At 37.8% G+C, this 27,739-nt stretch overlaps 1 protein-coding gene across 1 annotated transcript in view; it reads left to right on the top strand.

The window, feature by feature from the left end:
- The window catches only part of Tpk1 (thiamin pyrophosphokinase 1), a 257,784-nt gene that overhangs the window by 76,353 nt on the left and 153,692 nt on the right, over positions 1–27,739 (top strand). The window contains exon 4 of the mRNA XM_090333457.1: positions 2,748–2,817. Coding sequence (XP_090189583.1) covers positions 2,748–2,817 — 70 coding nt within the window. The remainder of the gene's footprint in view (positions 1–2,747; positions 2,818–27,739) is intronic.

Raw genomic sequence — 27,739 nt, 5'->3', positions numbered from 1 at the left:
TTACAATACTTCTTATTTTTATTTTCTTAATGAAACTTAAGCGTCTTTACGGAGAACACAGGATTTTAGATTTTATTTTTACTTAAGCAAAAGTAGCAGAAGCTTACGTTTATTAATTCCAATTATTTTGATAAATAATGCATATAATTATTAAATCAGTAATGGTTTCATCACCCTATTCTATTGTTAATATTATCCCCATTTACAGATAATGCAGTTCAAGCAAAACAGGAAGATCAAGCCATATATATATATATATATATATGTATGCACACACACACATACACACATACATACCACACGTGTGTGTGTGTGTGTGTGTGTGTGTGTGTGTGTGTATTTGTGTGCTTGGGCTGAGCTTGGGCTCTTCAACTCAATGCTATTGCTCTACCACTTAGCCACAGTGCCATTTCCAGTTTTCTGGGTGTTAATTGGAGATAAGAGGGACTTTCTTGGTCAGGTTGGCTTTGAACCAAGGTCCTTAGATCTCATCCTTCTGAGTAGCTAGGATTACAAGCATGAGCCAGAGGCAGCTGACTAATCTTTATATTTTTGATGTAATGTGAACACACCAAAGAGTCTTATCTGTCATGGATTTATGGACTAGTAAATGGAGGGTTTTGTTTCTACTAATTGTCCCTTAAATATCCTTAAAATAGTTAAAACTTCAAAATGTGGAATTAAGTATTATGTGAATGTAACACTACTTTAATGTAACACTGCTAAATCCATTATAAACATTGCTAAATTTGCAAAATATGTCATGCTTTCATAGCACCATGAAATGAAGTAGCTTGAAAGAATCACTAGTTAATCCACTAGTGCTTGGAGCATTTACTTACCCTTGCCTGTAGTAAGGCCTTGATCTGTGAAAGGTAGAAATCCACTTACCATCCCCCAGGAAGAGAAAGAGTCTGATCTGAAAACGTTAGGGAAATATATCTTTTCAAAATTAAAGGAGAGATTGAATATATTATCTGCAGTGTCAGCTTCAGTCCTTGAGACTAAGAACGAAATGATACTTTTTTACAAAAAAAAATCAGTGAGACTATGCCCTTTAGTGTTTTAGTTAGATGACTAGATGTAATTGAAGAGAGATTGGATAAATTGAAAGGTAGTCAAAGAAAGAAAGGAAGAAAAGAGGAAATAGAAATAAAATAACCTGAGACATTAAAGGGCAGAATGAGATTGTGTCATTGCTGAATAATGATGGGTAGAGAGACCTTGAGATAGAGAACAATTGAGTTAAAACAGCTGAGAATTATCTGGAATTGAAGAAAGACAGAGATCTTCATATTTAGAAAACACAGCTAAGTTCAGACCCCAGTGATATTAAAAGTAGCCAGGTAAGATACAGTACAACTAAAATTCTCAGTGTACTGGTGTACCATTAGTGGAAATTAGAAGCCAATACATTAATATGTTGAAGATATTGTTAATTAACCGATTATTTAAAAATGAAATAAGCACCTTTTCAGGCAAACAGTAGTAATTACCCACAAGAAAATTTCACAATGCATTGTTGTGGGGAAGCCCGTGTAAGTTTCAGTAAGTAATTAGATCTCTGGGAAAATGTTGCCTGCCTTTTCCAAATGTTTTCCTAACTTTTGTCACCCTTATGAGTGAGTTGGTTACATTTGGAGAAAATTCCTACTCTAGAAGTTGGGGATTTTTGTTTTGGCAACAATGCATGCTACCTCTAATTTTATACTTACCTAAACAAGTCATGTGTCACTGGCTGCTTTTTGAGATACCATTTTGGTTCAGATACCCAAAGAGGCACAAATTCATGAGGGAAAGCACCCCTTAGTACCCCTTTGCTTACCACTTCCCTATTTTAATTATACATACCATTCATTTTCATTTCTAGAGGTAATTTGTGAATGTATTAGTCAATTCTTAAAATGGACTTTAATCACTGGAGCTTCTAGTACTCTTTATAATGACTGGAAGAAAATGGTTAATTCCGTCATGTAGTTATATAATTTATTTTACACTTAATAGTGTGAGGTTGGAGCTAATGCTACATAGACACAGTGAATAATTGTATCAAAAAGAGTGTTTTCATTTCTGTGACACAAGTGGCACCAAAAACAAAGGTAGGGTTGCATGGACTGAAGAAACTTCTAGAATGTGTAATCAGAAGTTTCACATCTCAGGGCAGAATCAGTCAGGCAAGAGATGAAAGTCTGAGATGGAAGGGTCGCAGGGGTTGCTTTCTTGATATTCCCGTGGTTCAGACTTCTTTACATGGATAACATATCATCTAGATGGTTTTTTTTACACATATACAAATCATCATTTAAATCATAGTCATAAATAGGTGTAACTAAATGGTAAGTCACAATTTAAAATATGAAATCCAACCTCCATGAGACAAAGATATTTGTGAAACTCTGAACTGTCTTGGATCTGAGGCCTACTTCTGGTTAGGAAGGAGAAAATGCACTTTCCAGCAAATGCTTGTTGCATCCTACTTTGTTTCCTCCTGAGCTGAGGCAGAATAAATAAGTGAACCAACGCCCAAAGGAAATTAAGTATAGTGTGTAGGTCATCTGGCCTCCTTGTTTCCTGCTGTATAGAATCAACTTGTTAACAAAAATGTATCATTATATGTATATGTCATAACAAAATGAGATGGACTTTATTGTTCTCCTTTCTGAGAGACTGTCTTCTTATAGTTATCATTTACAAAACACTCTTCAGGACTTCCTTATTGAAATGATTTGTGTTCTTTTTATTCAAAGCTCTTCTAAGAGCCTGTGCTGATGGAGGTGCCAACCGCTTGTACGATCTAACTGGAGGCGAGAGAGAGAGGTATGTTTTCATTTAGCCTCGAGCCTTAGCACCCCAATCAATGTGTTTTATTGTCTTCTTTCTAAATGAACACTGTAAATTTTCCTTCCGACTCTTAAACAAAAAAAAAATGAGAAGTAGTGAGTTGTTGAACCATGTTGTATTAATTCTTCCTCTAATTGGAATCTCTTAGTAGAATTAGTTACATCTATTCTTACTCTGAAAACCCTTATTCTCTATGTCGAAGCTTCATTAAATAGCATTATCAAATATTGATATTTGTAAGGGCTTTGAATATTGGATGCAGTAAAACTTCAAATGGTAATTTGAGTTGTTATTCACACACTTTAAATGAGTAAAATCTGGTCTCATCTAAAAGAAATATGTGTTCTGTTGAAGATCTGGGATTTTATATTAGTGTTGAGTAAAGCTCTGTGTAATTTACTCTAACTTAATTACTTCAGAGATAGTTTATCTCTTAATGGTTTGCTCCTTTTATGGCCTGGCTATGTGGATCCTCTCATGAGAGACTGTTTATAGATAAGAGAATGGGTTTGAGGAAAGCAGATTTTAAATCTCTTTCAGTGTGATCATATTTGCAGTCTGATCCCTTTGCAATCACCAACCTTTGTAGGGCACTATAAGTAGATTAATTATAAAACATTGTTTCATTCTGTCACGTGTTATTAAGTATATGAAAATATTTTATGTTTTAAGAAATCACTTACTTGCTGCAAAAATCAAAGTCAAAACATTATGATGTAACTTACCCTAGGTGTAAGTATTTTGAAATTATGCATTTTTCTTTGTGATCTCAAAAAGGTTTAACTTGAGGTTTCTAATATCTGAGCTGCTTTCTGAAAGCAGTGACTTGCTTTCCTAGGAGCTGGCATGCTGCCCTTGAGATTAAACGTGCTAATGCCTCGGGACTGAGTATATTATCAAAAGTGCTGGAATAGTGACAGCCTAGGGGACTATTTAAATTCACAGCCATTTTGTGTTGTTTTATTTTGTAACTTTGCAAATTCACCTGACAGTATTCTCTAAGACACGACTTGGACAATGTGAAAAAATATTCAAGTGTATGTTGTGAAAAATGCTTTGAGCATGTAGTTAGGATGCCTACAAAATTCCCAGGAGGCCATGTGGTGAGTTAGGCTTTCTAGCCTGCTTGCTGACAGAGTCTGATGCTGACTATTTCTTATAAGTGAAATATACACATATTTTCTATAAGCATATGTCAAATCATGAAATGTTAATTTTAAACCACTGTTTCTTAACTGATCTGCCTAAAATACCTGTGGGAAAAAATGCAGATTCTTATATTAGAATTTGATTCTTTTATAGAATTTGAACTCAGAGCTTTGTGTTGGTAGGGAAGTGGTCTGCCACCAACCCAGCCACAAAGCCCTTTTGTTACACTGGTCAGTGTTAAGATAGGGTATCATGTTTTGCCAACATGTACCCCTGGATCACAGTCTTACTTTTCACTTCCCACTGTATCTGGGATGGCAGGCAGAAACCGTCAGGCCCAGCTTCTTCCACTGAGATCGAATCTTACAGGCTTTGCTGAGAGTTGGTCTGAAACCATGATCTTCCCACCCTTTCCGTACTGCATAGCTTGGATTACAGGCATGAGCAAGCAGCATCTGCTTTTTATTATTAATAATTATATTGTGGGGCTGGACTAGACACTAACAAGAAAGGTAGCATGGAATATTTTTATTTACATGTGAAAGCAAGGCAGATTGTTTGATTTTAGGGTCTTTAGGATTTTGCTACTATGGTTATTTTCAAAATAAGCCTTTAAGCCAGGGTGCCAGCGGATCACACCTTATAATCAACCCTAGCTACTCAATAGGCTGAGATCTAAGGATTGTAGTTCAAAGCCAGTCTGAGGTAGGAAAGTCTGTGAGACTCTTACCTCCAGTTAACAACCATAAAGCCAGAAGTGGAGCTTTAGCTGAAGTTATATAGCACTAACCTTGTGCAGAAAAGCTCATGCATACTTCCCAGGCTCTGAGTTTAAGATTCAGGACCAGCTTAAAACAAAACAAAACAAAAAGGCCTTTTCAATGTTTTCAAACACATTTGTGAGTAATCACCTAAAAGTCTTCATAAAACATGGATTCTTTAACATATGAAGTTCAGTGAAACAATGTACTCTTCCCTTGATTTTCTGGATGTAGGAATGATTCATTCCCTATGCCTTGGGACTTGGTGGCCTGGGTGAAGGTAGAGTCTCTAACAGGGAGATGAGTGGAACTAACTGCCTCCTAGGGGAGTTCAATCCTGAGAATAAATCTCATTAAACCCAAGCCCTAACCAGTAAAACTAATTGGATACAGGTGACTACACATAATTCCCTTTAATTATATTTTAACAGAGTTTCACAATGGAAAATGGAAAAAATATTTATGAGTTTTAAAAAGCCAGTTCATAGTTTGTGGATCAGTATTTCCTTTGTTCTCATTCATATTTAACATCCATATCTAACAAAGAATGTTAAGAGAAACTTCTCCAGTTGAAGGCAGCATGAAATACTCATATATATTTGGACAGGAAGGAAGAAAAACTTATGTGGACACAGGGAAACAGTTGTGAGAAAGGGTGAGCTGAGAGGAAATCGGAGGTGGGACTGTGCCAGTCTGCAGCCTGGACATACTACTAGATGTTCAGGATGAGACCTGTTCATCATGAAGTGAGAAGCCAGGGGGAGCCTGCACAGGACCCAGGGGACTAGCAAGTTTGAACTTTGGCTGCCATCTTCCTCTACTCCTTCATAGATCCAAAGGAAAGGAAGTTGAACATGTAGAAGGAGAGGCCAACAAAGCTCATGGAGAAGACACAGAGCTGTGGAGCTGCAGCAGGCAGTATCCCCAAAAGACATGACGTCTATGAACCAGGGAAAGGAGTAATACAGGAATAAGGGAGGGGCTGAAGAGGAAGTGTCTGGAAACCAAGAGTGGAGCAGTCACTTGGATTAGATGCCATAAAGATGCCATAAAGATGCCTTGTCTAGTAATAGAGGGTTCAAAAGGCAGCCTAGCACTTGACACTACAAATGTAGTGTCTACAGGCTCTGAAGCTCAGAAAGTCTAAGATGAAAAACTGGAAATAGAGCTTTGAAAGAAGTTTGTTTAACCTCTCTTGTTATCCACTTTCAGAATAAGTCACTCACCTTGAAAGGCAAATAACGCTTTTTTAGGCACAAATTTTTGGTTTCACTCTATTGCAAGTATTTTTCTTTTAATGGACATATTGTCCCATCTTTAGCCAATGTAAACTTCTTTAGGTTATAACTTATAGTTTAATAAAACCAGAATCATTGCCAGCTAACTTCTTATATCTGGATATGTGTGAGTATCAGCTTCTAGATTACATCACACATTTAAAAAAAGTTTTTATTTTATTGTGAAGTCGTTTTGCAGAGGTTACTTTTTTTTTTTTTTGCCAGTCTTGGGGCTTGAACTCAGGGCCTGAGAACTGTCCTTAGGCTTTTCTCAAGGCTAGAGCTCTACTACTTGAGCCACAGCACCACTTCTAGCCTTTTCTACAAATGTGGTACCAAGGAATGGAACCTGGGTCTTTGTTCATGCTAGGCAAGCACTTTACCACTAGGCCAAACTCCTAGCCCAACTTTTTGGGTGAGTTGTGGGCTTAAACTCAGAGTCTATCCCTGAGCTGTTTTGCTCGATGATAGTGCTCTACCACTTTATGCCACAGCTCTACTTCAGATTTTCTGGGGATTAATAGGAGATGAACCCTTGGACTTTCCTGCCCAGGTTAATCTGATCCTCAGATCTTAGCCTCCTGAGTAGCTGCGTTCACAGGCATGAACAGCCAGTGTCCAGCTATATCCACATATATATTTACTTTGTTTTAGAAGTTCATGCCAAACCAACCATATAGTATGTACACTTTATATGGCACAATGTTTATAAGACTCATTCATGTACTGGTAGTATTTTTATAGCAGTGATCTATTGTGTAAGTAAACTATAGTTTGTTCATTTACCTGATGGATATTTGAGTTGTTTTCATTGAGCATATTTTGATTTATCTTTAGCAGGTAGCAAAGAATGAAATTGATAGGACATATAGTAAATATATCTTTTTGCTTGCTTGCTTGCTTTCTTCCAAGTCCTGGGGAATGAATTTGGCCTGAGCACTGTCCTTGGGTTTTCTTCAAGGCTGGTAGTATACCACTTGAGCCATAGCACCACTTCTGGCTTTTCTATATATGTGGTACCGAGGAATCAAACCTGGGTTTTTGTGCATGCTAGGCAAGCTATTCTACCACTAGGCTGAACTACCGGCTAGATTTAGCTTTCTTTCCAAATGGTCATGAATTTTTTCATTCTGGAAAGCAGCATCTCTACTGCTTCCTAAGTTCATCATATGTGTTCTTAAAAAAAAAATCTTTTGGGGCACGGGAGTTTGGCCTAGTGGTAGAGTGCTTGCCTAGCATGCACGAAAACCCAGGTTCAATTCCTTGATACCACATACAAAGAAAAAAGCTGGAAGTGGTGCTGAGGCTTGAGTGGTAGAGCTCTGGCCTTGAGAAAGTCCAAGGACAGAGCTCAGGCCCAGTGCTCAAGCCCCATGACTGGTAAAAAAAAAAAATCTTTTGGTATTTTACTTATTTAATGCTTGTAACTAGAATCTGGCAATGTTAATTTGCATATCATTATTTATAATGTTGAGCCATGTTCCATGTATTTACTGACCCATTAAATATTTTGATCTGTAAATACTATTTTTATTCAGTAATTTTTATAACAAAATTCTTAAATTGTGCCCATAAAATGCTTCATAGCTTCTGTTTGAATCCTGTAACAGATGCATTAAACATTTCTACACAGTCTTTATTTTAAAAAGTACACAATCTATATTTTTAACACATTTTTAAGCATCCCATACTTCATTATTACGTACAAGAACAATATTATACAACAAGTCTCTAGAGCTTATTCTCTTGCTTAACTGAAACTCTATCCTTTAATTAGGAAGTTCTTTTTACCTATTTCTTTTTTAGTTTCTGGTGACTGTTCTTCTCCAAACTGAGTTTATCTGTATAACTATTTTTCATGCTTCCTGTCAATGGACTCACGCAGTGATTATCTTTTTGTGTTTGACTAATTTCATTTAATTTCTTAAGGCCATGCTAATGTCCTAAAAGTTTATCTATCTTAATTCTGAAAGCTACTCATTTTCATTATCAAGTTTTGCTTTGAGTAAAAGCCCTATTTTTCTCATCATGAAAACAATAAATGACAATAAGATAATGTGTTAGAAGAAAAAACAAAAGAAATGATCTATTACCTGGTATTTTCTTTTCAGTATCCAAGAGCTGCTTTGAGTCCCCTTCTTGTGTCTACCCCTTGAATAGTAGAACATGTGTCTCAGTTTTCTCTAGTCATTTGTTCAAATAAATGTTTGATAAATGAAAACTGCCTCTTTCTTAGAAAAGCTGTGTAGGAATAGTAGATAAACATGTTCATTAGTAAATGGGTGTCTCGTTATTCTATCACCCCTTCCCATAAGGTTTAGAATGGCTTTTGACTGATGATGTTCACATTTTTGATAGTTTACCTCTGCTTTGAGAACTGTCAGGTTCTGCGTGGTATGTATTCAATCTGTACAACAACCTGAGGCAGGGTGAAGATAGGGTCAGGAAAATACAGAATGGGAGACCTCAGTCTTAGCTTTCTCTTGAACTGCTAATGTAGTGCCTTGCTCACAGCGAGTGTGAAGCACTAAAGTCGTTGTCAGGTTTTATTGGCTGCCACCTATGTGTGTCCTTTTTTCTAATCTGTAATAAAAGGGCCCTTGGCTGGCCTCATAATATACTCTCTTAACTTCTCTCAAGAGGGTACAACTGACCATTGGCCATATCTAGGACTATGAAGCAAATACCCTTCCCCATTGATCAGGATAGTCACAGGCTACTAAGATGAATCAGCACGCATATAAAAGAACCAAGAAAGGCAGGACAGGAGGTTCTTGTAGGATGCTATGGAGGAGACTTTTTCTAGCCTTCACTGGGAGGCAACAAAAGTTGACTTTGATGATCTCAGTGGCATGGCATGCAGCTCAACATGTATAAATTATCTACTTTAAAAGAATACTGCAAGATTGTTATTTGTATGTGGCTGACAAATAATGACTGGGAAGGCAAAATTGCTCTTGTCCCATGACACAATAAATCTTACTTCCACTTTACACTTTAATGGATTATCTTAAAGAACTTTCAGCCTTCCTTAATATTTGACTGAGGTCCAAGGCAAGTTAATGTAAGGTAATGTTAAAAACCAAATGGCCATACAGAGACGTACGCAGATGTAAAGTGTCTAGCCCAGTGGCATGGTGTGGGAGATGGTCATCCTGCATCCTTAAGATCCCACCATCACTGTCTTCCCAGAAGGAAAACACTAGCTCACTTTTTTTCCCCTGGAAACCTTTGCTATCTTTTGAACTTTTGTAGTTGAATTGTTAGGTGTTGAACTTTAAGTATAAAAATGTTATTTTCTAGTCGAGAGCGGTGGCTCACATCTGTAATCCTAGCTCTTCTGGAGGCTGAGATCTGAGGATTGCAGTTTAAAGCCAACCCAGGCACTAAAGAAAGTTAGACCCTTATGTACAATTAATCACTAGAAAACAGGAAGTAGAGCTGTGGCTCCTGGAGTAAGAAGGTAGCCTTGAGCTGAAGAACTCAGAGACAGCACCCTAGCCCAGAGTTCAAGCCCCAGGACCCACAAAAATAAATGAATGAATGGATGAATGTATGTATGTAGGTTAATTTCTGAGTAGGCATTCATTGAAATTGAGTCTGAACTAATGTCAGATAATTATGATCATCACAATGATTGGTAAATATAGAAAAAGATAGAATTAAGTCCAGGAGTGCTAAAATCCTACCAAAGCAAAGAAGAACCATACAGCCAATAATCCATTCCAGATACTCTATGGAACACATCCAAACACATAGTGTGGTAGAGATAGCTTATTTTGATGATGGTGTTTTGTTTTGTTTTTTTTTTTCCCAGTCCTGGAGCTTGAACTCTGGACCTGAGCATTGTCCTTGAACTTTTTTGGCTTAAGGCTAGTGCTCTATGACTTGAACACAACTCCACTTCTGGCTTTTTTGAGTAATTTATTGGTGATGCGTGTCTCACAGATTTCCCCTCCATTCTGGCTTTGAGCTGCAATCCGCACATCTCTGCCCCCTGAGTAGCTAGGATAATAGGGGTGAGCCATTGGTGCTGTGATGTCTTTTTAAAAAAAAAAATTGTACCAATATTGGAGTACTTGTAGAAGGCTCACACTGCCACAGTGGAGCCATAGCTCCACTTCTTGTTTTTGGTGGTTAATTGGACATATGAGTGTAAGGCTGCCCTGGTAGCTTCCCACCATGATCCTCAGAGCTCACCTCCTGAATAGCTAGGATTAAAAGCCAAGCCACGGGCTCCCTGCTCTATCATTGTGATTATTTCAAATACAAACTTTAAACTTCTGTACATGATAGTCTGTTTTAAAGTTGAGGTAAACTTTAAAAAATGACACAGAACAAAATCCAGACTTTGGAATGATAGACAGAAAAATCCAAAGACAGAAGTAAGATTGCAATATTTACCTAATTTTCACTTATTCACTAATGAATGCTTTTTATAATTAGACATCTTATTGGAATTAGTGAATATACAAATTACAGTGAATATATAAATTAAATATTGCTGTGACTGTATAAAAACTTAGTTTCTATATTAAAGAAATAGACTCTGGAAGAAGGAAATCGAAAATATTCAAAATTCTATCTCAGTGTGATGGATTCTGTTACAAAGCATTTGTGGACAATGTACAGATTAAATCAGAATGAAGGTATTAGTAAATTTTCAGAAAACTAATGGCAGATAAGAGGCTAGGGCCATAGAATGTGAAGTAAGTGTGTGTGTGTGTGTGTGTGTGTGTGTGTGTGTGTGTGTGGTGGGGTGTGTGCACTCACACATGAACATTTGGTTAGAGAGGATAATTTTGTTTTCTTTGATAAAATTTAAATACAGTAGTTTTATATGTAAAGATTTCATTCCTCCTTATTTTGTAATGAAACAGAACAGCTTTTTTTTTTTTCTTTTAAATCTTTATTGAAAAGGTGATGAGCAGGGGAAGAGGGTGACAGTTACAAAAGTAAGGTAATGAGTACATTTTTTTTTTCTTGTGAGTCATGAGGCTTGTACTTGGCACTCTCCTAGAGGTCTTCAGCTCAAGGCTACCGCCCTACCCCTAGGCCTGGACATTGTCCTGGAGCTCTTCAGCTCAAGGGCACCACCCTACTATTCCCATTTTCTAGAGGTTAATTGGAGATGATTTAAGTTTCAGGTCCTTTTGTGCCCAGGCTGGCTTTGAACCTTGATCCTCAGATCTCAGCCTCCTTAGTAGTTAGGATTACAGGCCTGAGCCACCACACCCAGCGTGAGTACGTTTCTTTTTAAACAGTGTTACCCCTCCTCATTTTCTCCCACTTACCCCTCGCTACCCCTATCCCCTCCAAGTGGTACAGTTTATTTCCACCATAGTGTCAAATGAGGGTCAATATTGCATCAGTTCATCCTTTGGCCTCCTGTTTCTGTGATTCCCTTGCCCTTCCACAGCAAATAAACTTATTTACAAGACAAAGGGTACAGAAAACTAAAGCAGAAAAAAGAAATAACTGCATAAATGACATAATAAGAACATCTTGTTTCCAGTTCTTGGAGTTCATTTCAATGTACTTCTTTATATATTGTCCAATGTGTTTAGCCATTGGGTTGTTGAGATCCCTTGTTACGAATATCAAAGACATATTCTAATTCTTACAAATGAGGGAAACTATACAACCTGCTTTACTTTGGGTCTGGCTTATTTCTCTAATATAATTATTTCCAGGCCTTTCCATTTCCTTACGATTGGGGCAATGCCATTCTTTCTGGTGAAAGCATAGAACTCCACATCTTCTTCATCCATCCATCCACCGACGGGCATCTGGTCTAGTTCCATATGTCTTAGCTCTTCTCTAAATAAGCCCTGCTCTTTATCCTCTCTGCCTAGGCCTAGGTCTTTTCTCATAACAGACTTTGTATGCACTGGTCCTGCCCATGTTCAGTTCTGAATGACTGGCCAATCTGAATGCTGTGTATTGTGCAGATGTCAGGTGGCATTAACAGAGTGTGTGGCATTTCCTGTGGCAGTGCTGTCTGAGCCCCAGGACTCTGCTGATATCCTGGGAGCTTTTTGAGTGATCCCTTTCCCTTCCAGCATCCTGGACTTGACATCTCTTATAATGTGATATTACTTTTAAATCACAATGTTTGGGTCACATTGTACATTGATTTAGGGCTGTGAAGACTTATTGCCTTTACTAGATTATAAATTTAGAGTGATCTAGTGCCCTTTAAATTTGCATAATACTATGTAATTATTTACTTTCTCATTTTATCTCGTGATTTACCTTTATGTAGATATGTGTTATATCTTTCAAGATTCGGTGAACTCCTGGAAGGCAGCAATCATAATTAATCATATTTATGTGCCTCGTACTATATAGTACACTAATGAGTGCCTGAGAATTTATTGTATTAATGATTATTCATTGATATCTTATCAGAGATGTTACTAAGTTTAAGCTATTTATCAGCAAGGGGCTTCTAAGATATTATACCAGCTAGTAGAAGTAACTGGGTATAAAGAAATGTTTGATAATTATGTATCTTATTGATATGTATTGACCAGACATGAATTATTTCCAAGTTTATTATGTATTTTAGCCTAAAACCACTTGTAATATATACTCTGCTTATGTCCAGAATGCCTTTCATTAGGTTAGTGTTGTCGGTATTAATTCCATCAAAACGAGTGTCCTAAGACGCTTTGTTTTAAATCCTTTGGTATTATGAGAGCACATGTACTGGGAACCTCTATGCTAAGTGCCTAAGTGTGAGTGTGTGTGTGTGTGTGTATACAATTGGTGACTGTGATCTAGAGCCTTTTAGATTCATAATTGCTGGGTACTTTCCAACACCAGCCTCCCCATCTTTTTGTTTTGGTTTATTTTTCAGCTATAGCCTGTGCTTTATCGAGGGCTGGCTGTGAAGCACAGCCTTCTTACCAGTGCCTCCTAGGTAGCAGAATGTATAGGTGCTCACTGCCATGCTGCACATATGTGTTGAGATGGGAGTTCTAGCTAACATTCTGTCTGGACTTAATTTTAATTTAATGTATCTGGATGTAACTTCAATCTTGCCATGTGCTGTCATGTTTGGCCCTTGTCCTGTTAGACTTTTTAAATGAAATAACAAATAATCTTTGTTATAGCATGTTGGGGCCTAGCCTCCATCTCTGAGGCCTGATTCTGGCTCAGCTGCAATTAAAGGGCTTTGTCTAGGCATTTGGTCTTTTGCATACCTCTCTTAAGGCATCTCTGTGTACGTGACTCGATTGAACCCCCCGCAGTTTCGCGGGTCTCGAAGCAGCTCAAGTCTCGCGCGCTTTCCTGCACCTGTCCTGCCCAGTACCTGAAAGCCCCACCCAGACCCTTAGTGGTAGCACAGAGGCCCTCTTCCTATTGGCTAGCTTCCCAGTGCCCACCTTCTCCTACCCTAACAGTATATAACTGTCTGACGCAATAAAGAGGAGAGCATCAGAGAGCATCAGAGAGAACGAGAGATCAGCAGAGATCAGCAGAGAGATCTGATGCACTTTCATGGTTAACACTGCTTCTGACTCAGCGTGGTTTTTATCTTCCCCGGTGATTGGGGGAGGGCTGGGTCTTCGACACTTACCATCTCGCTCGGCTCCCGGGGGACTACAGGCTGGCCCTGTGTGTCCCTCCCCGTTCCTGTGTTGCTGCCCCGGAGAGGAGGGGAGCAACAATAGCATAAGTTGTTATCAAGTATCTGAGCAAAAATTGGAATCTCAGTAACCTTTAATATATCTCTAGTATATGTGATACTTTAGTTTACTTGTGACTAGTTTTCTTACTATTTGGATTTTTTAATTAATTTTGAGCCTGAAAAGGCTCAATTTCAGTATTTTCCCACGTACATAGGATATATGTAACAGCTTTGGTTTAGCAAAACCAAATGTCATTGATTCAGCTTGCTTCCTGTAAGCCTAGCCTTAGACAGTATTAGACACTAAGATTTTTCTTTGTGATTGATTTTAATGTACTATGTGAAATTACTTCTTTTTTTCTTTTCCCTATGGTTTACCCACAGTTGGTCATTGTATTTGACTTTGGTATCTGGAGTATCGCATAAAGGTTTGTCTGAATTAGGGAAGGGAAAGGAAACAGCAAAATGGTGAGACAAAGGAAAAAGGGCAAACCAAACAGCAATACTCACAAGACAACATATGGGAAATGAACTTCACAGTGTGGAGCAGGGATGAAAGGGGGAGAGAGAGAGAAAAACGTGGGACCTGGGGTAACAGTGCTTCACAGGAAATGTACTCAGTAGGTTACATATATAACTATATCCCCCCTGTACATCACCTTGACAGTAAGATAAAATTAAATTTATAAAATATTTCTGCAATCAAATTACTAAGTTCTGTAAGCAGGTCAACATTATTGGATCGCTGAATCAAAATGAAAGAAGGTAAAAATGATTATCACATTTAAAAGATAATTTACAATCATCTTGGTATTAAAGAACCTTACACAACAAATTGTGAAGGCATATTTATCTGGAATTATCGATTGGGTTAGTATAGTCATATATTTTGGTCTGTTCATTATCAAATGGCATAAATCAGAGATCTCAAAGTTAGCCATGCATAGCTATGAATCATCAGGGGTCTTAGAAGAGGAAGAAGGTATATAGGAAAGTGCTATGTTTGTCAGAACATGTATGAATGCCAAATAAATTTTGAGAGCAAGATCATTTTTAGCAGAGGCAGGAAGTTGGTTTACAACCAAATTTAATCAGAGGCATTGTTTTATATGGCTATTCTATTCCATAAAGTATGTTTCTGACAAACCCTTTTCCCTTTCTACTCTGCAGATGGAGTCTTCAAAAATAAATTATCTTTTAGAGATTTTTCAAGAAAATCTGAGATCGTTTATCAAAAGTTTCGAATAACATGTGGCTCTTTCACTTTTATGTTTCAAAATAGTTGGATTATTTCAGTGCTTCTTAATAGAATATAACAGCCCATATGTTTTATTTATTTTTTAACAGCTCATATTTTTAATGATGTATTTATGTACTTTAAAATTAGATTATTGGATCACTGAGTTAAGACGTGGTCATTTGAAATATTCACATACTACCACAAATCCAATGTTTTGTTTGGTTTTGTTTTAAGTTGTGAGTTCCTGTCTGCTTTTTATGTATATGTGAACACTCATGGATGTCTGCTTGTCGACATACATTCACATGCTTTCCCTTGAATGCTTTTCTTGTCATTAAAATTGACGGGTTTGTATCATTGGTGCAAGAGCCAGCAAAATAACCCCAACTCTGGACCAAGTGGCATTGGTTATTTGTTGACACATCATTATAGAATACAGAATTTGAGCAGATGACGAGAATGTAACTAAGCCAGCCTGTCTTCCCATTATTAGGAGACAATAACAGTTGACAACTAGGACTCCATTTACACAAGAGCTAGGTAATACATTTTATTAGAAAATACACAAATGGCAGTGACTTTGTGACAGTTGCTTGAACTGTTTTCCTAAAAGACTTCAGTTTACTTTCTTAGTCTTGTAGATGAAGAATAATTCAAGGATCTTGGCTATGAAGTAGCATTTAGATTACAAGTAGAATTTAGATTATAGTAATGGAATACTATCCTAATAACATCCTTGTGCCTATATTTATGCATAGAATAGGTTCCAACAACATAGATAGGAAGAATAATGAGAGTAGGAGGAAGAGATCCTAGTGCTCTATAACAGAAAAAGGGGACTATAGCTTACAACAATATGTTGGGTATATTGAAATCACTGGAAGACTAGAGTCCAAATCTTCTAACACAAATCCCAACTAATTAACCTGATTTGATCATGAGTGAACTATCACACATTATTTGTCATAGTATTTTTAATGAGCCAATTTAATTTCTTAAATATCAGGTACTTTGTAAGATTAGAATTGAGTTGGGTTGAATAGTAATAAAAGCAGCCGTTCAGGAAATTGCAGCAGAGTTCTGCAAAAAAAGTGAGGAAATGAGAAAGGTAGAGGAAGTTAGAGACACTGAATCTTTGGCATGATAACCTTACAGGAAACAGAATGCCATCTTCTGAACTCCATTCCTCACTATTTGACCCAAGACCACGCTTTGTAACCCTGAGGAAGGTGCAAGATTGCCGGTATGGGCTGAAGTTTTGTCTTCTAGTGGCAAATCTATGCCATATGCTTTCTTTCTCTGACATATTTCTCTTGTAATAAACCTTGCCATCACCTGAATTCTTCTGATTCTCGCCTGAATTTGTTCCTTGCCAGATACAAGGACCAAGGTTGTTTAGCTACTCTAAACTTTCTAGTATCATGGGGTGCATTGGCTGGCAAGTTAAAAATTCTTACTTTGACCTAAAGAAGGTGATTTTATGCTACCTTTATAGGGTATAGGACAGTAAGCACTTTACATTTTACCTTGAATATGAGGTTACATCCATTTCTGCTGGATATCAAATAGGGCATTTAACACCTAGACTGAGTTATTGGGGTGTAAAGGAGTGATAGCAGGCTTTATGGAATCTACACAGTTGTTTCCTACTTGCCCCTTAATATTGTCATATGAGCAGAAAGCAGAGAAGCCACATTTTGTGAGGTTGAACTGGGAGTCTAGAAGACCAGCCACTGCAAACAGACTCCTGTCAGAAAGACCTATAGCCCCACGAATACACTTACCACTGTCAGAGAAATGAGCCAAGAGGCTGAAGAAGACAGAAAGAACAGAAAAACAAAAAACAGAAAACAAAACCCAACAAATGAGCTCAGCTCCAGTGGAGAGCTGAAGTGGGACACCAAGCAGACAGGAGACACATGGCATGACATCCCCACACCTGAGCTGTCCAGGCCTAAAAATGGTCAAGTCAGGGAGCAGGGTCACAGGGAGCATGTTCACGACCCAAGACTGGTCGGTCCAGTAACCTATTTTCCAAGTTCCTGCCCGTCTCTAGGAATTCAGGTACACCCATCACCTGGAAGTAGGATTTCCTGCCTCCCTCATGAAGACAAAATGGTGCCAGTTAAACCCAATACCCTTTCATCTGTCAGTCATTCACTGTATGCCACGTGCTGGCTAGACCCGATCTCCTCACTTCAATATTGTATCCATGGCAATAGCCCTTGCACTATGGAAATGTGTGTTTCAGCAGTCCCCTGAGATACTTGTGTATATACCACATTGTTTGTAAAGACTGTCTCTGCTTTCTTCTACTGTTAGTATACTGTAACCTTGCCTTTCAAAATTCAGCTCATGTATGTGTCTCCCAGATTTCTCTCCACACAACTAGCAATTTTCCCAGAGCCATGTTAGGAAAAACTTCTTTAAGCAACCCTTCACCATGATGCCACATAATGGTTTCTGTGAATACTTTCACTTATTCAGGCAAAGTGCCTTGTTCATATTTCATTCATTTTTTAAAACAATCCTAGCAGCCATAACCAGGTGATAGCTGATAGATAAATACTCTTAACTGAACATCATTACTCATGTTAGGTGGTTCTCCTTTGTAAAGACAATTTTCCCACACATCCAGTTAAACCGGTAGCTGGAAAATCCTAAATGAACTGAAGACATTTGGTACTTGGATTTATGCTATGCTTCTGTCAGACTTTCTTAACTCTATTTTTCTGTGGACTACTTTTCCATTGTGTCCTTACCTAACGTTTCCATTATCAACATTCATCACAACACACTAGAATCATGTTGTTGTATGCTTTCCCTAGCCTGAAAACTCAAGGAAGCCTTGCATGTCTGAAATTTTAGCTCTTATCTCCCGCAGTGCAATTGGATTGCTATTTGTTAAATAGATTTTTAAGAAAAATTACATCTTTGTATTCAAAAGGAGAACCTGCAACTGAAAGCTATTCTTCTAATATTGTTAGGATATCTCCCTTATTTTGTTTAAATCAGTACGTGTTCTGGATTGTAAAGAACAAAAGGAACAGTCTAGTAATAGCAATACTACTATAATTACTATGATAAATGAGAAGAATATAATCATAACTGTAGGTATGGCTTCCCTGGAAGCTATGACTGTATTCTGAGGGTGAATTAAGCTTGCATCTAAGTGAGTGGCACCAGATACTTTGAGTGCACCTGCCCTACTTTCTTGGATCGCATCACATGGCCACCTGAAGTGAGAGTCTGAGGGAATATCTGCTTGTATTCTTGTTCCTAGGGATGTACTTGTTTCTAGAGAGGGATATAGCTTCCTTTCAATTTAGACCAGCCTAGTTTCTTCACACACTGATAGAAGCAGCCCAGCACAAATAGAAACAAAACCAAGTAGATCTGCACACGTGTTCATACGTACTATCTCTGGCTCCCAGTGCTATCTCCATACCCCAAACACTCTGATAATCTCTTCGCATGCATGCATGCACATGTGTGCACATGAACGCACACGCACACTCCAAGGCTTAGTACTACTGCCTTATCATATAAAATGCCCTAGTTAGAAAATGTTTTTAATTCTTCACCATCTCAATGATAGTAATAGAAAATGGTCACCTCTCCTGCACATAAGAGAGAAAGATAATGCTTATGCATTTGGAGGCATTTAATAACATTCCTCCCAAGTTTTAAAAAGCTGAAGAAATATAAATTTATTTTTTTTAATTTTCCACAAGTGTATTGTTAAACAGAAGATTCTGTAGAACAGCATTGCATTTTTCCCCCTCAAGTAAACTCTTAAATTCTACTCATGATACCTAGTTTTTATGATACCTGGAACAGTTCATGGTTTAATTCTTTTTACACATTTTTTACTATTTAGGAAAAACATTCTCTTAAAGAAAGAAATAATACTAATTCAAGTTTATATTGTACAATTTAGGACTTCATGGCAATTTACAGAATTTGGACTAGTGATAGAGTGCTCGCCTACCATGCACAAAGACCCAGATTCAATTCCTCGATTACCACATACATATAAAAAGCCAGAAGTGGTGCTGTAGTTTTAGTGGTAGAGCTCTAGCCTTGAGAAAGCCGAAGGACAGTGCTCAGGCTCTGAGTCCAAGCCTCAGGACTGGCAAGTAACAACAGCAACAAAACCAACAATAACAACAACAAAACATATTTTTCCAATTCATGATATATTAAGTTTTATGGATTTAAAGCAAAGCTTTGCTTTTAAAGTACAGTAATAGGACTACTCTCAATCGGGAAGTAGCTGGAATGTATCACTCCTGAGTGGGTGTAGTTCAAGTGGTTAAGGACTTGTCTCTTAAGCATAAGGATCTGAGACCCTCAGTTTAATCCTAAGTAAAACAAATGGTGATAATATGATAATAATATATTTTTACCAGATTTCTTAGTTGTGTTTTAAGGCGCAATATTCCTATGTTTGGTTCTTTTATTAATAATAATTCAGGCAAGATTTCAGGCAGGCTGCCTCAGGCTAGAAGCTCTGGCTGCCGTTTTCTCAGTGGTACTCCCTTCCTTCATCTATGCAGAATTCACTTCTTTAGCACTAGCGGCCTCTAGTGTGTACTCAATTTTCTCCTGCTCCGCTGTACATTAGTTGGTTATTAGTGACTGGAGACCAGTTCCATGACTTATGTGCAAGAAAAACACCCACAGTTACTGTCGTTGTAGCATTCTATCAGTCAGAGGAAGGGCCGTTTTCGCTTAATAGTGTTGGTCTTCGTATTCCTATTAGCAGTAATAGAGCTTTCATAGTGAATTTCTTCCATTGGAAAGGAGCTCTACAAAGCTTGCTTCTGATGTGCTGGGCAGACCAGTCCCTGATCATCCATTGTGTTAATGGCTTTTAATGCTTCTAATAGGATGGGATTAAGTTAGATCTCAGATGATAAAGAGGAAGGGGTCTTATACCTGAGGACCAGACTAAACCATTCCTGTTTATTTAATGTCACACAAAACTATTCAAGTAATTTTAATAACATAGAAAGGAGACACAAATAAGTTAAATTAGCAGGTATATTGCTGAGAAATCACATTTCTGAAAGCCTCCTCTTGTTTTTGTAGAGAGGTATCTTTCTGTACTTACTAAGATCTACCCTTTTTAAATTCAGTGTAATAACATTACTGGCTTTAAACAATGGTGCCTTAGTGTCTTCTTAGTCTAGGAGTCAGTGAGGAGGAGCTCCTTGCTCACTCATGAGTCAATCATATAACTGATAAGGAAAACTTCTACTGTACTATATGGCCTTCCATAATGCTAAAACAATTCTGCTTCTCTGTGGAACCCCTATTTAGCAGGCCACCTTTTATTCATTCTGATATAACTGCCTAGATTGATTGAGCATACAGCCCAAAGAATCAGGACTGAGTCCCACTGTACATAGTCAAAGATCAGGGAACATTGAATGGGCCTCAAATGCTTGTGCTTCTGTTATTATTGGGCATCAATTCTACATCCCAAGAACCTGCTCCACATGACTGAGCACTTATTTTGGTGAACTACATATCTGCGGGAATAATTTATCTTCACTTGCAGCTTATTTTAGAGATATCTAGGACATACCCAAATAGATGAAGATGAGGGATGTAGTCATTTACCTAGAAGCTTTTTTGTTGGTGTTTTTGTTTGTTTGGTTTTGTTTTTCATAGAAGTGGGGTAGTTTGGCCTGGCTGAATTGTCCACTGCTGATTAGCTCCCTAGGGGGCCCTACTCTCTTGCTTAGGACTTAAATTTGTGCTGGAAGTTCCATCCCTCTAATCATGTTTTGGTGTCTAGGGTGACCAGCTTGCAACCTGAAACTGTCAGAAGGGTCTTTAGGTACCAGTCCTTCCATCAGTGCAGGGATTCCAGGGGTCCTGCAAGTACTTTTATCTGAACCTAGTTTGAAGAGCAAATAGATAGCATTATTTTTTTTACAGAACCCTACCTGGGTTTGCTGATTTCTTGGCATGTAGAAGGGTCTTCATCTGCAAGTATAGAAGTTAGTTGAGCACATGACTTTTCGTCATTCTTCAAGGATCAAGTTTATCACATTGTTTTCAGAGCACCATGGCCAGTTCTAAGAGAGCAAAGAGGAGAATTTATCTCCATGGAGGCAGACCTCAGTTCATAACAGACATATGCTATGGCTTTTTCTACATTTGTTAATCAAAGCAGGCCACCAGGCAAATATAAATTCAAGTGATAAAGATAGAAATTCCTATTAGCATTCTTGAGACAAGAATCTGTTACATTATATAAGGGTGCATTGGAGATGGAGAAATAATTATAGATGATTTAGGAAATAACCATCAAGCATAGAAAATGAGAGGAACTTATAAAAGAGAGAGTGGTTAGAAAGATACCTGAGAGATTGATGAGCCCTGTTGGCTAATAATGAGTTGTCCTGAGTGACCTGTACAGACATCAGAGGTCTGTGGAGCAGTGGGGTGATACTAGCTGTGCTAGCAACATAGAAGAGGGCAAGAAAGAGCCCTACAGGAACAGATTTTGAGAGAAGAGATGCTGGAACTTTCTGATGAATCAGGTATGAAAGGTTAGAGAGAGAGAGAGGGGGGGGGGAGAGAGAGGGGGGAGAGAGAGAAAGAGAGAGAACTCTGGATTTTCTGTAAAGATTTTGTATTGAACTACAAACAAACAAACAAACAAACCCTGACCTTTTATTAGCTGTAATTGGGAAAACCATAAGAAGAGCAATTTGGAAGGGCCAACACCAAGACTCAGGTAGAGGTCAGTTTCATGTGCAGGTCACATTGAGGGTGTTAGTGAGTCTGTGTGCATTTGATTTCAGAATCAGGGCATTTTGAGACTTGGTGGCATACCTAAATAAGTGCAGAAAGAAATCTGTGGACCAAGCTATTGTCTATAGAGTATTCCAGCATGAGAAGGGGGGACGGAGGGGTGGAGGGGAGGGAGGGAGGAAAGGAGGGAGGGAGAGAGAGAGAGGGAGGGAGAGAGTGGGAGAGAGAGAGACAGAAAGAAGCCTAGCAAGGAGAAAGAAGAAGGAGTATAAACTGAGTTAGGGGGAAAAGCAAGGAACTCTATTCCTATTCCTAGTCGTTAAAGCTAGAGAATTCAGGAATTGTAAATAACAAATTATGTTATATGTGTCTAATAGATGAAGTGTCATGGTAGAATTGACCATCAGAGATAGCAACATAGTACATATCAAACATATATATATATATATTTAGATTAGGTAAAATATTAATATGCTTAAAATTACATCTTTGCTGTCGTCTTTTTGTTTCTGTTGTCTGTTCCTAAAAAGTTCTCCAAGCCCAATGTAATAAAATGCCTAGCTCCAACTTCTATAGAACACAGACTTTGTTTTCCATATTTGATTTTTTGGGGGACGGGCTAGTCCTGGGGCTTAACTCAGGACCTAGGCACTGCGCCAGAGCATCTTTTGCTCAAGGATAGCATTCTGCCATTTGAGCCATAGTGCCACTTCTGGCTTTTTCTTTTTATGTGGACCTGGGGAATTGAACCCAGGGCTTCATGCATGCTAGGTAAGCCCCCTACCACTAAGCCATATTCTCAGCCTCCATATTTGATTTTATTTCCACTTGATACATAAGTCTATGCTTGGATTGAGTAATCTGTATTCTCCTCTCCCCTCTTCTTTCTTACCCTCTCCTTCTAGCCCTCCCTTTTCATTTTTTTTTTTTTTTGCTAGTATTGTGCTGGATCCTTGGATTTAGGTTCTTGCAATTTCTTGGCAGCTGTTTTCCCCTTGAGGTACCTTTCTATCTCTTTTACCTTTTAGGTTTATTTTTTCAAATAGGATATTATATTTTGTCTTGAGTGCAGCCTCATACAGTGATCTCCCTCCTACCTATAGTCTCTGTCTCTAGTTTAGCATATCATAGATTACTGATGCTTGCCACCACAGATTGCTCATGGAGATAAAATCTATCTACTTTTTTCTCTAGATTGCCGTCAAAGTACAGTTTTTCAAATATCTGTCTGCTAAGTAGCTGTGATTGAAGGCATCAGCCGTTGAACCAGGCTTCATATTTTATTAATGTTTTCCCAAATACACCTTTACATTTTATTAATAATATGTAGCATCTAATGGTTTTATCATTTCAAGGTGACCTAAACCTAAGCCAATATCATTTGATTCCATTCCTGAGTCATATAATAATCACTGTTAAGTACTGTAGAGACCTTCTCAGGTTCTGTCTTCCAATGCCAGTGTTTACAGGTACATATATAAAGGATGGAAGCAGTAATTTAAAACAGAAGCTGGCATTTTCCTGTAGTAGACCAGTATATATTTTTAAATGTAATTTTTCTGATAGTTTTGATTAAATTTTTAATTCCTGCTTTGGTTGGGCTGTGGGGGACAAAGGTAGAATGAAGATTAAAATACCTGATTCTACAGAAGCTGCAGCTAGGCGTCTTACTACATTGGGCTTACAGAACTTTGGACTTTGCAGCAGACAACATGTTAGTCACTGATGGCATTTATCGCCAGCTGTATTTATTGAATGTTCTGCATTATGTCTCAGCTGAGTCACTGAAAGAATCATACAGCAAATAGATTACACAAAGTAATTCTCTGTCATTGATCAATGCTTTCATGTTTGTGAAGGTAAAGGATTGGCCTAAACATATATCTATATTATATACCTATATATCTATGTCTCTCTCTAAATATATATGTGTGTGTGTGTGTGTGTGTGTGTGTGTGTGTGTGTGTGTGTGTGTGTTTGTAAACAGGAAGAGAAGATTGGACTTCGTATGCCTTTCTGAACAAGGTTATTTTCTGCCACTAGGCTTTCATATCATTACCACTCCTCATCCCAGGAAAATTACCCCACTGTTTACTTTCCAGTCCAATCCCTACTCTTATTCCTCTCCTCACTCCATCTAGCCTTTCTTTGAAAATAAATAATTTCACCAAAGTACACCAGGGGAAGATGACCTAATATTAGATAGGAAATATTTACTCATACAACTTTCATTGACAGTAGTATGCTCAGGTCTACACTGGACCTAAGAGAGCCAATGAATTCACCATCTCATCTTCTAAAGATTTTAGTAGATAAATACAAGTGACAGAGTGACACATCAGCCTTGACTTCCTCTGTCTGGGCAGCTAAAACAAAATATCATAACATAGGTTGTCAGCAACAGAATGTCTTTTTTCATAATTCCGAAGAATGGGAGTACAAGGTCATCATTCTAGCAGATTCTGTATCTAGTGAGGGACCTACTACCAGGTTCCATCTGGTATAGTGGAGGTCTGATAGGAAGTCATACAAAAAACATAGTTTTTTTAATAATTACAAGATTTTTAAGATCAGTATTAAACATCATTTGCAAAGAATATGGCAAAATTAGGATAGTTTTATATCTACTAACTATATGTAAAATATTGCATGTAATATGTAATTAACATGTAAAACAACATATAGAACATAGAATATGTAATTAACATAGTGAGCCAATTGAAATTGGTATAAACATGACTAATGGTGTGATACATAATTGAAATTCTTAACCTCTTTAATGACATGATTATTTTTTATTGATACTGACTTTTAGGTGTATGAATGGAAGTTTCAGTGACAAGCCATTTGTTCTCTTAGTAGTCATAGATCATTTCAGGGAATTCTGGTTACTGTTGATTAATTTAAAGACGAGAGAAAAGGAAGGACATTATATGTTCTACAACATAGCTGGTATGATTTAATCCTATTAAATCTCCTGGGCCGGGTTTTATGGCCTAGAACAGGGATGGCAATGTGTAGCTTTTCCCCAACTGCCTCGAAATGGTTTTACCGGAGCAATGCCATCATTGTTTCCCTCTTTCCCACAGCTGCTCTCATCACAACCATGGCTGAGTTATGTAGTAATGCCAGAGACCATGCACCCAAGGGAACTTACCATGTCAACTCTTTTTTTTCATGCAATTTATAATTTTATTCAGAGAGCATAGTCATCTTTTTCAAATTGATTTCTAATATTAAGTGGACATCATTACTATTATGATTGTTAAAGTGGTTAATATTCTACAGTGCTTCACTGGTGACTTTTTTAGGTTGTTTTGTTGGGATAATGTATAGTTATAGTTACATTTATATTTGACAGGCAGTGGGTGTATTACTTCTCGCACATTGATACCCTTCTCATGTTTTTGTCTCTGTTTCCCTTCCCCACCCCTCCCAATCATCTTGTTTTCCCAACTCCCTCTTTAAGGAAAAAAAAAGTGTGGATCCAGCCTAGCACTGGGTCTGTTGTGAAGAATGCTTTATGTACAATTGAAAAATAATACGTATATAATTTGACATCTTGGATTGAAACAACTTAAAGGAAATAAAATAAAAATGTATATCTGCAATGAATGGCTGAACTGTTCTATAAATATCAAATATCAATCAGATGAAGCTGCTCTGACAGGTCTTTTTATTATGTCTTCTTAATGACTTCATTGATTTGTTTTTTACAAATCTACACTCAAAATGTACAGTCTTGGAGTGCATTTGCATAATCATCCCTTTACAGAGTTGTTGGGGGTGGGAAGCCACGAGAGGTCTCATTCTTCACTGTGACTATTAGAACTGTTTTGTCACGTTGAAAAGAAACTCTGTCCATGTGCATTGTTTGGCCCAGATTTGTAATTCCTACTATGCAATCTGGAGTTTTACAGTTTAAGGCACACCTAGGCAAATAGTTAACACCCCCATCCTTGACCCCCTCACCCATCTCAGCCTACAAATTGTCCATAGTGATATGAACCTGTAATCCTAGCTACATGACCTAGCAGAAACATCATGGTCTGAAGAGTCCATAGAAAATTCAAACCCTATCCAAAGAATAGCAAACAATAAAAAACTAGGTTTGGCTTTATTGGTAAAATGACCAATTCTGAGATGAGTTCAAATCCCTGTACTATCAAAAAAAAGAAAAAGGAAAAGGAAAACTGTAAATATACCCTCCCACTTCTTCCTTCATGCCTTAAAAGCACAAATCTTTTTGTTATTTCTGAAGTTACTTCGTCTGGATTTTTAAATGAATGGCCATCATATCATATATGCATTTCCATGTGTGGCAATTAAAGCCTTATACCTTACTCTTTGTGTGTTCTACAACTTGAGGCTCTAGATTTTTTGCTTTGGTTATATATATATATATATATATATATTTTTTTTTTTTTGCCATTCCTGGGCTTGAGCTCAGGGCCTGAGCACTGTCCTTGGACTTTCTCAAGGCTAGAGCTCTACCACTTGAGCCTCAGCACCACTTCCGGCTTTTTTGTATGTATGTGGTACCAAGGAATTGAACCCAGGTCTTTGTGCATGCTAGGCAAGCACTTTAACCACTAGGCCAAACTCCCAGCCCCACTTTGGTTATATTTTAAGATAACTTGCTCACTGCTCAGGCCAGCCTTCCATTTATACTTCTGGCTCAGCTGGATGTATATATAACAATGTGCCAGGCTTTTCTGATTAAATAGGTCTTACGAACTTCTTGTGCCCACATCAGCCTTAAACCACTTTCTTCCCTATCTCAGTCTCCCCATAGTTAACCACCATACCTAGCCTATATGGATCTTTGTGAATAACTTCTTTCAATTACTATAATGTTTTATTTCTTTTATCATTTATTAAAGAAGCTTGTCCATTTATGTTACAGCACATGTTGATTGGTGTCATGCTTTCTACCTTCCTACCCCTCCCATCTATTCCTATTCCACCCACCTCAAGGTCTCTTTTTCCATTTTGAAGGTGAAGTTTTCCTTTGTATTATTTTTTTTAAATCACTTTATGTGTTTAAAGACGTTATCTGAATAGTTATGCACATGAGTTTTTATAATTGCTATTTATTTTTTGCCATGTGATATAGAGATTTTACCTACATTTCCTTTATTCCTATATTCTTCTTAATGTCTTCCCTAGGTGATTGTTAACATATAATGAAGTCCTTAAATAATTTTTTTTGAACAAAGTCATGCTCGAATCCTAGTTATACGGCTTATACTTGGATTCCTAGCCTCTTGGGAGACAGAGTATTGCAGTTTAAGGCTAGCCTGGGGAACAGATTAGTAAGACAGATGTTAACCCAGCTACAATTGAGGTATAAGTATGAACCTATGGTCCTTCCTTGGTTAGGAAAAATAAAAAAGAATCTTTCTCAAAAATAAATGAAAAAGGGCTGGGATTGTGGACTAGTGGTAGACTTCTTGCCTAGTATACATGAAACCCTGGGTTCAATTCCTCAGTACCAAATAAACAGAGAAAACCAGAAGTGCCTCTGTGGCTCAAGTGGTAAAGTGCTAGCCTTAAGCAAAAGAAGCTCAGGTATGATGTCCAGGCCCTGAGTTCAAGCTCCAGGACCATCAATCAAATAAATAAATAAGAGTTCAAACCTTATTCCAGCCCCCCTTTCCCTGAAAAGATGAGGAAAAAGGTATGTGCTACCTTGTAGATTTGTATATGAGCTACTCTGTCTGAGAAGATGAGATCAAGTATCATCTTACACAGATGAGTTGACTAGTCATTTATAACAACTTCAGTGAATGTGTAAAACTGTTTGACTTTTGTATACTCAGATACTGACTTCCCATTGATTTTAATTTATTCCCACGCTTTCATTTGCTTTGACAAATATGAGTACTAACTTTCTTCATAATTGTCTTACTACCATGTCCCTTTCTTAGATTTTTTTTTTTTTGCTTTGCTCTTCTGTTTTGTGTAGTGAGGTTGTTGATTGAGCTGGCCCATGGCAGCTACTGAGTAGAGAAACACTGAGGCTGTGTCCCACGTTTCCAAGTGCTTTATAAGTTTTTAAAGG

This window comes from Megascapheus bottae, chromosome 5 (assembly GCF_031878675.1).
Source record: "Megascapheus bottae isolate mThoBot1 chromosome 5, mThoBot2.hap1, whole genome shotgun sequence".
Lineage (NCBI taxonomy): Eukaryota > Metazoa > Chordata > Mammalia > Rodentia > Geomyidae > Megascapheus > Megascapheus bottae.
This window is presented reverse-complemented; position numbering and strand designations above follow the sequence as displayed.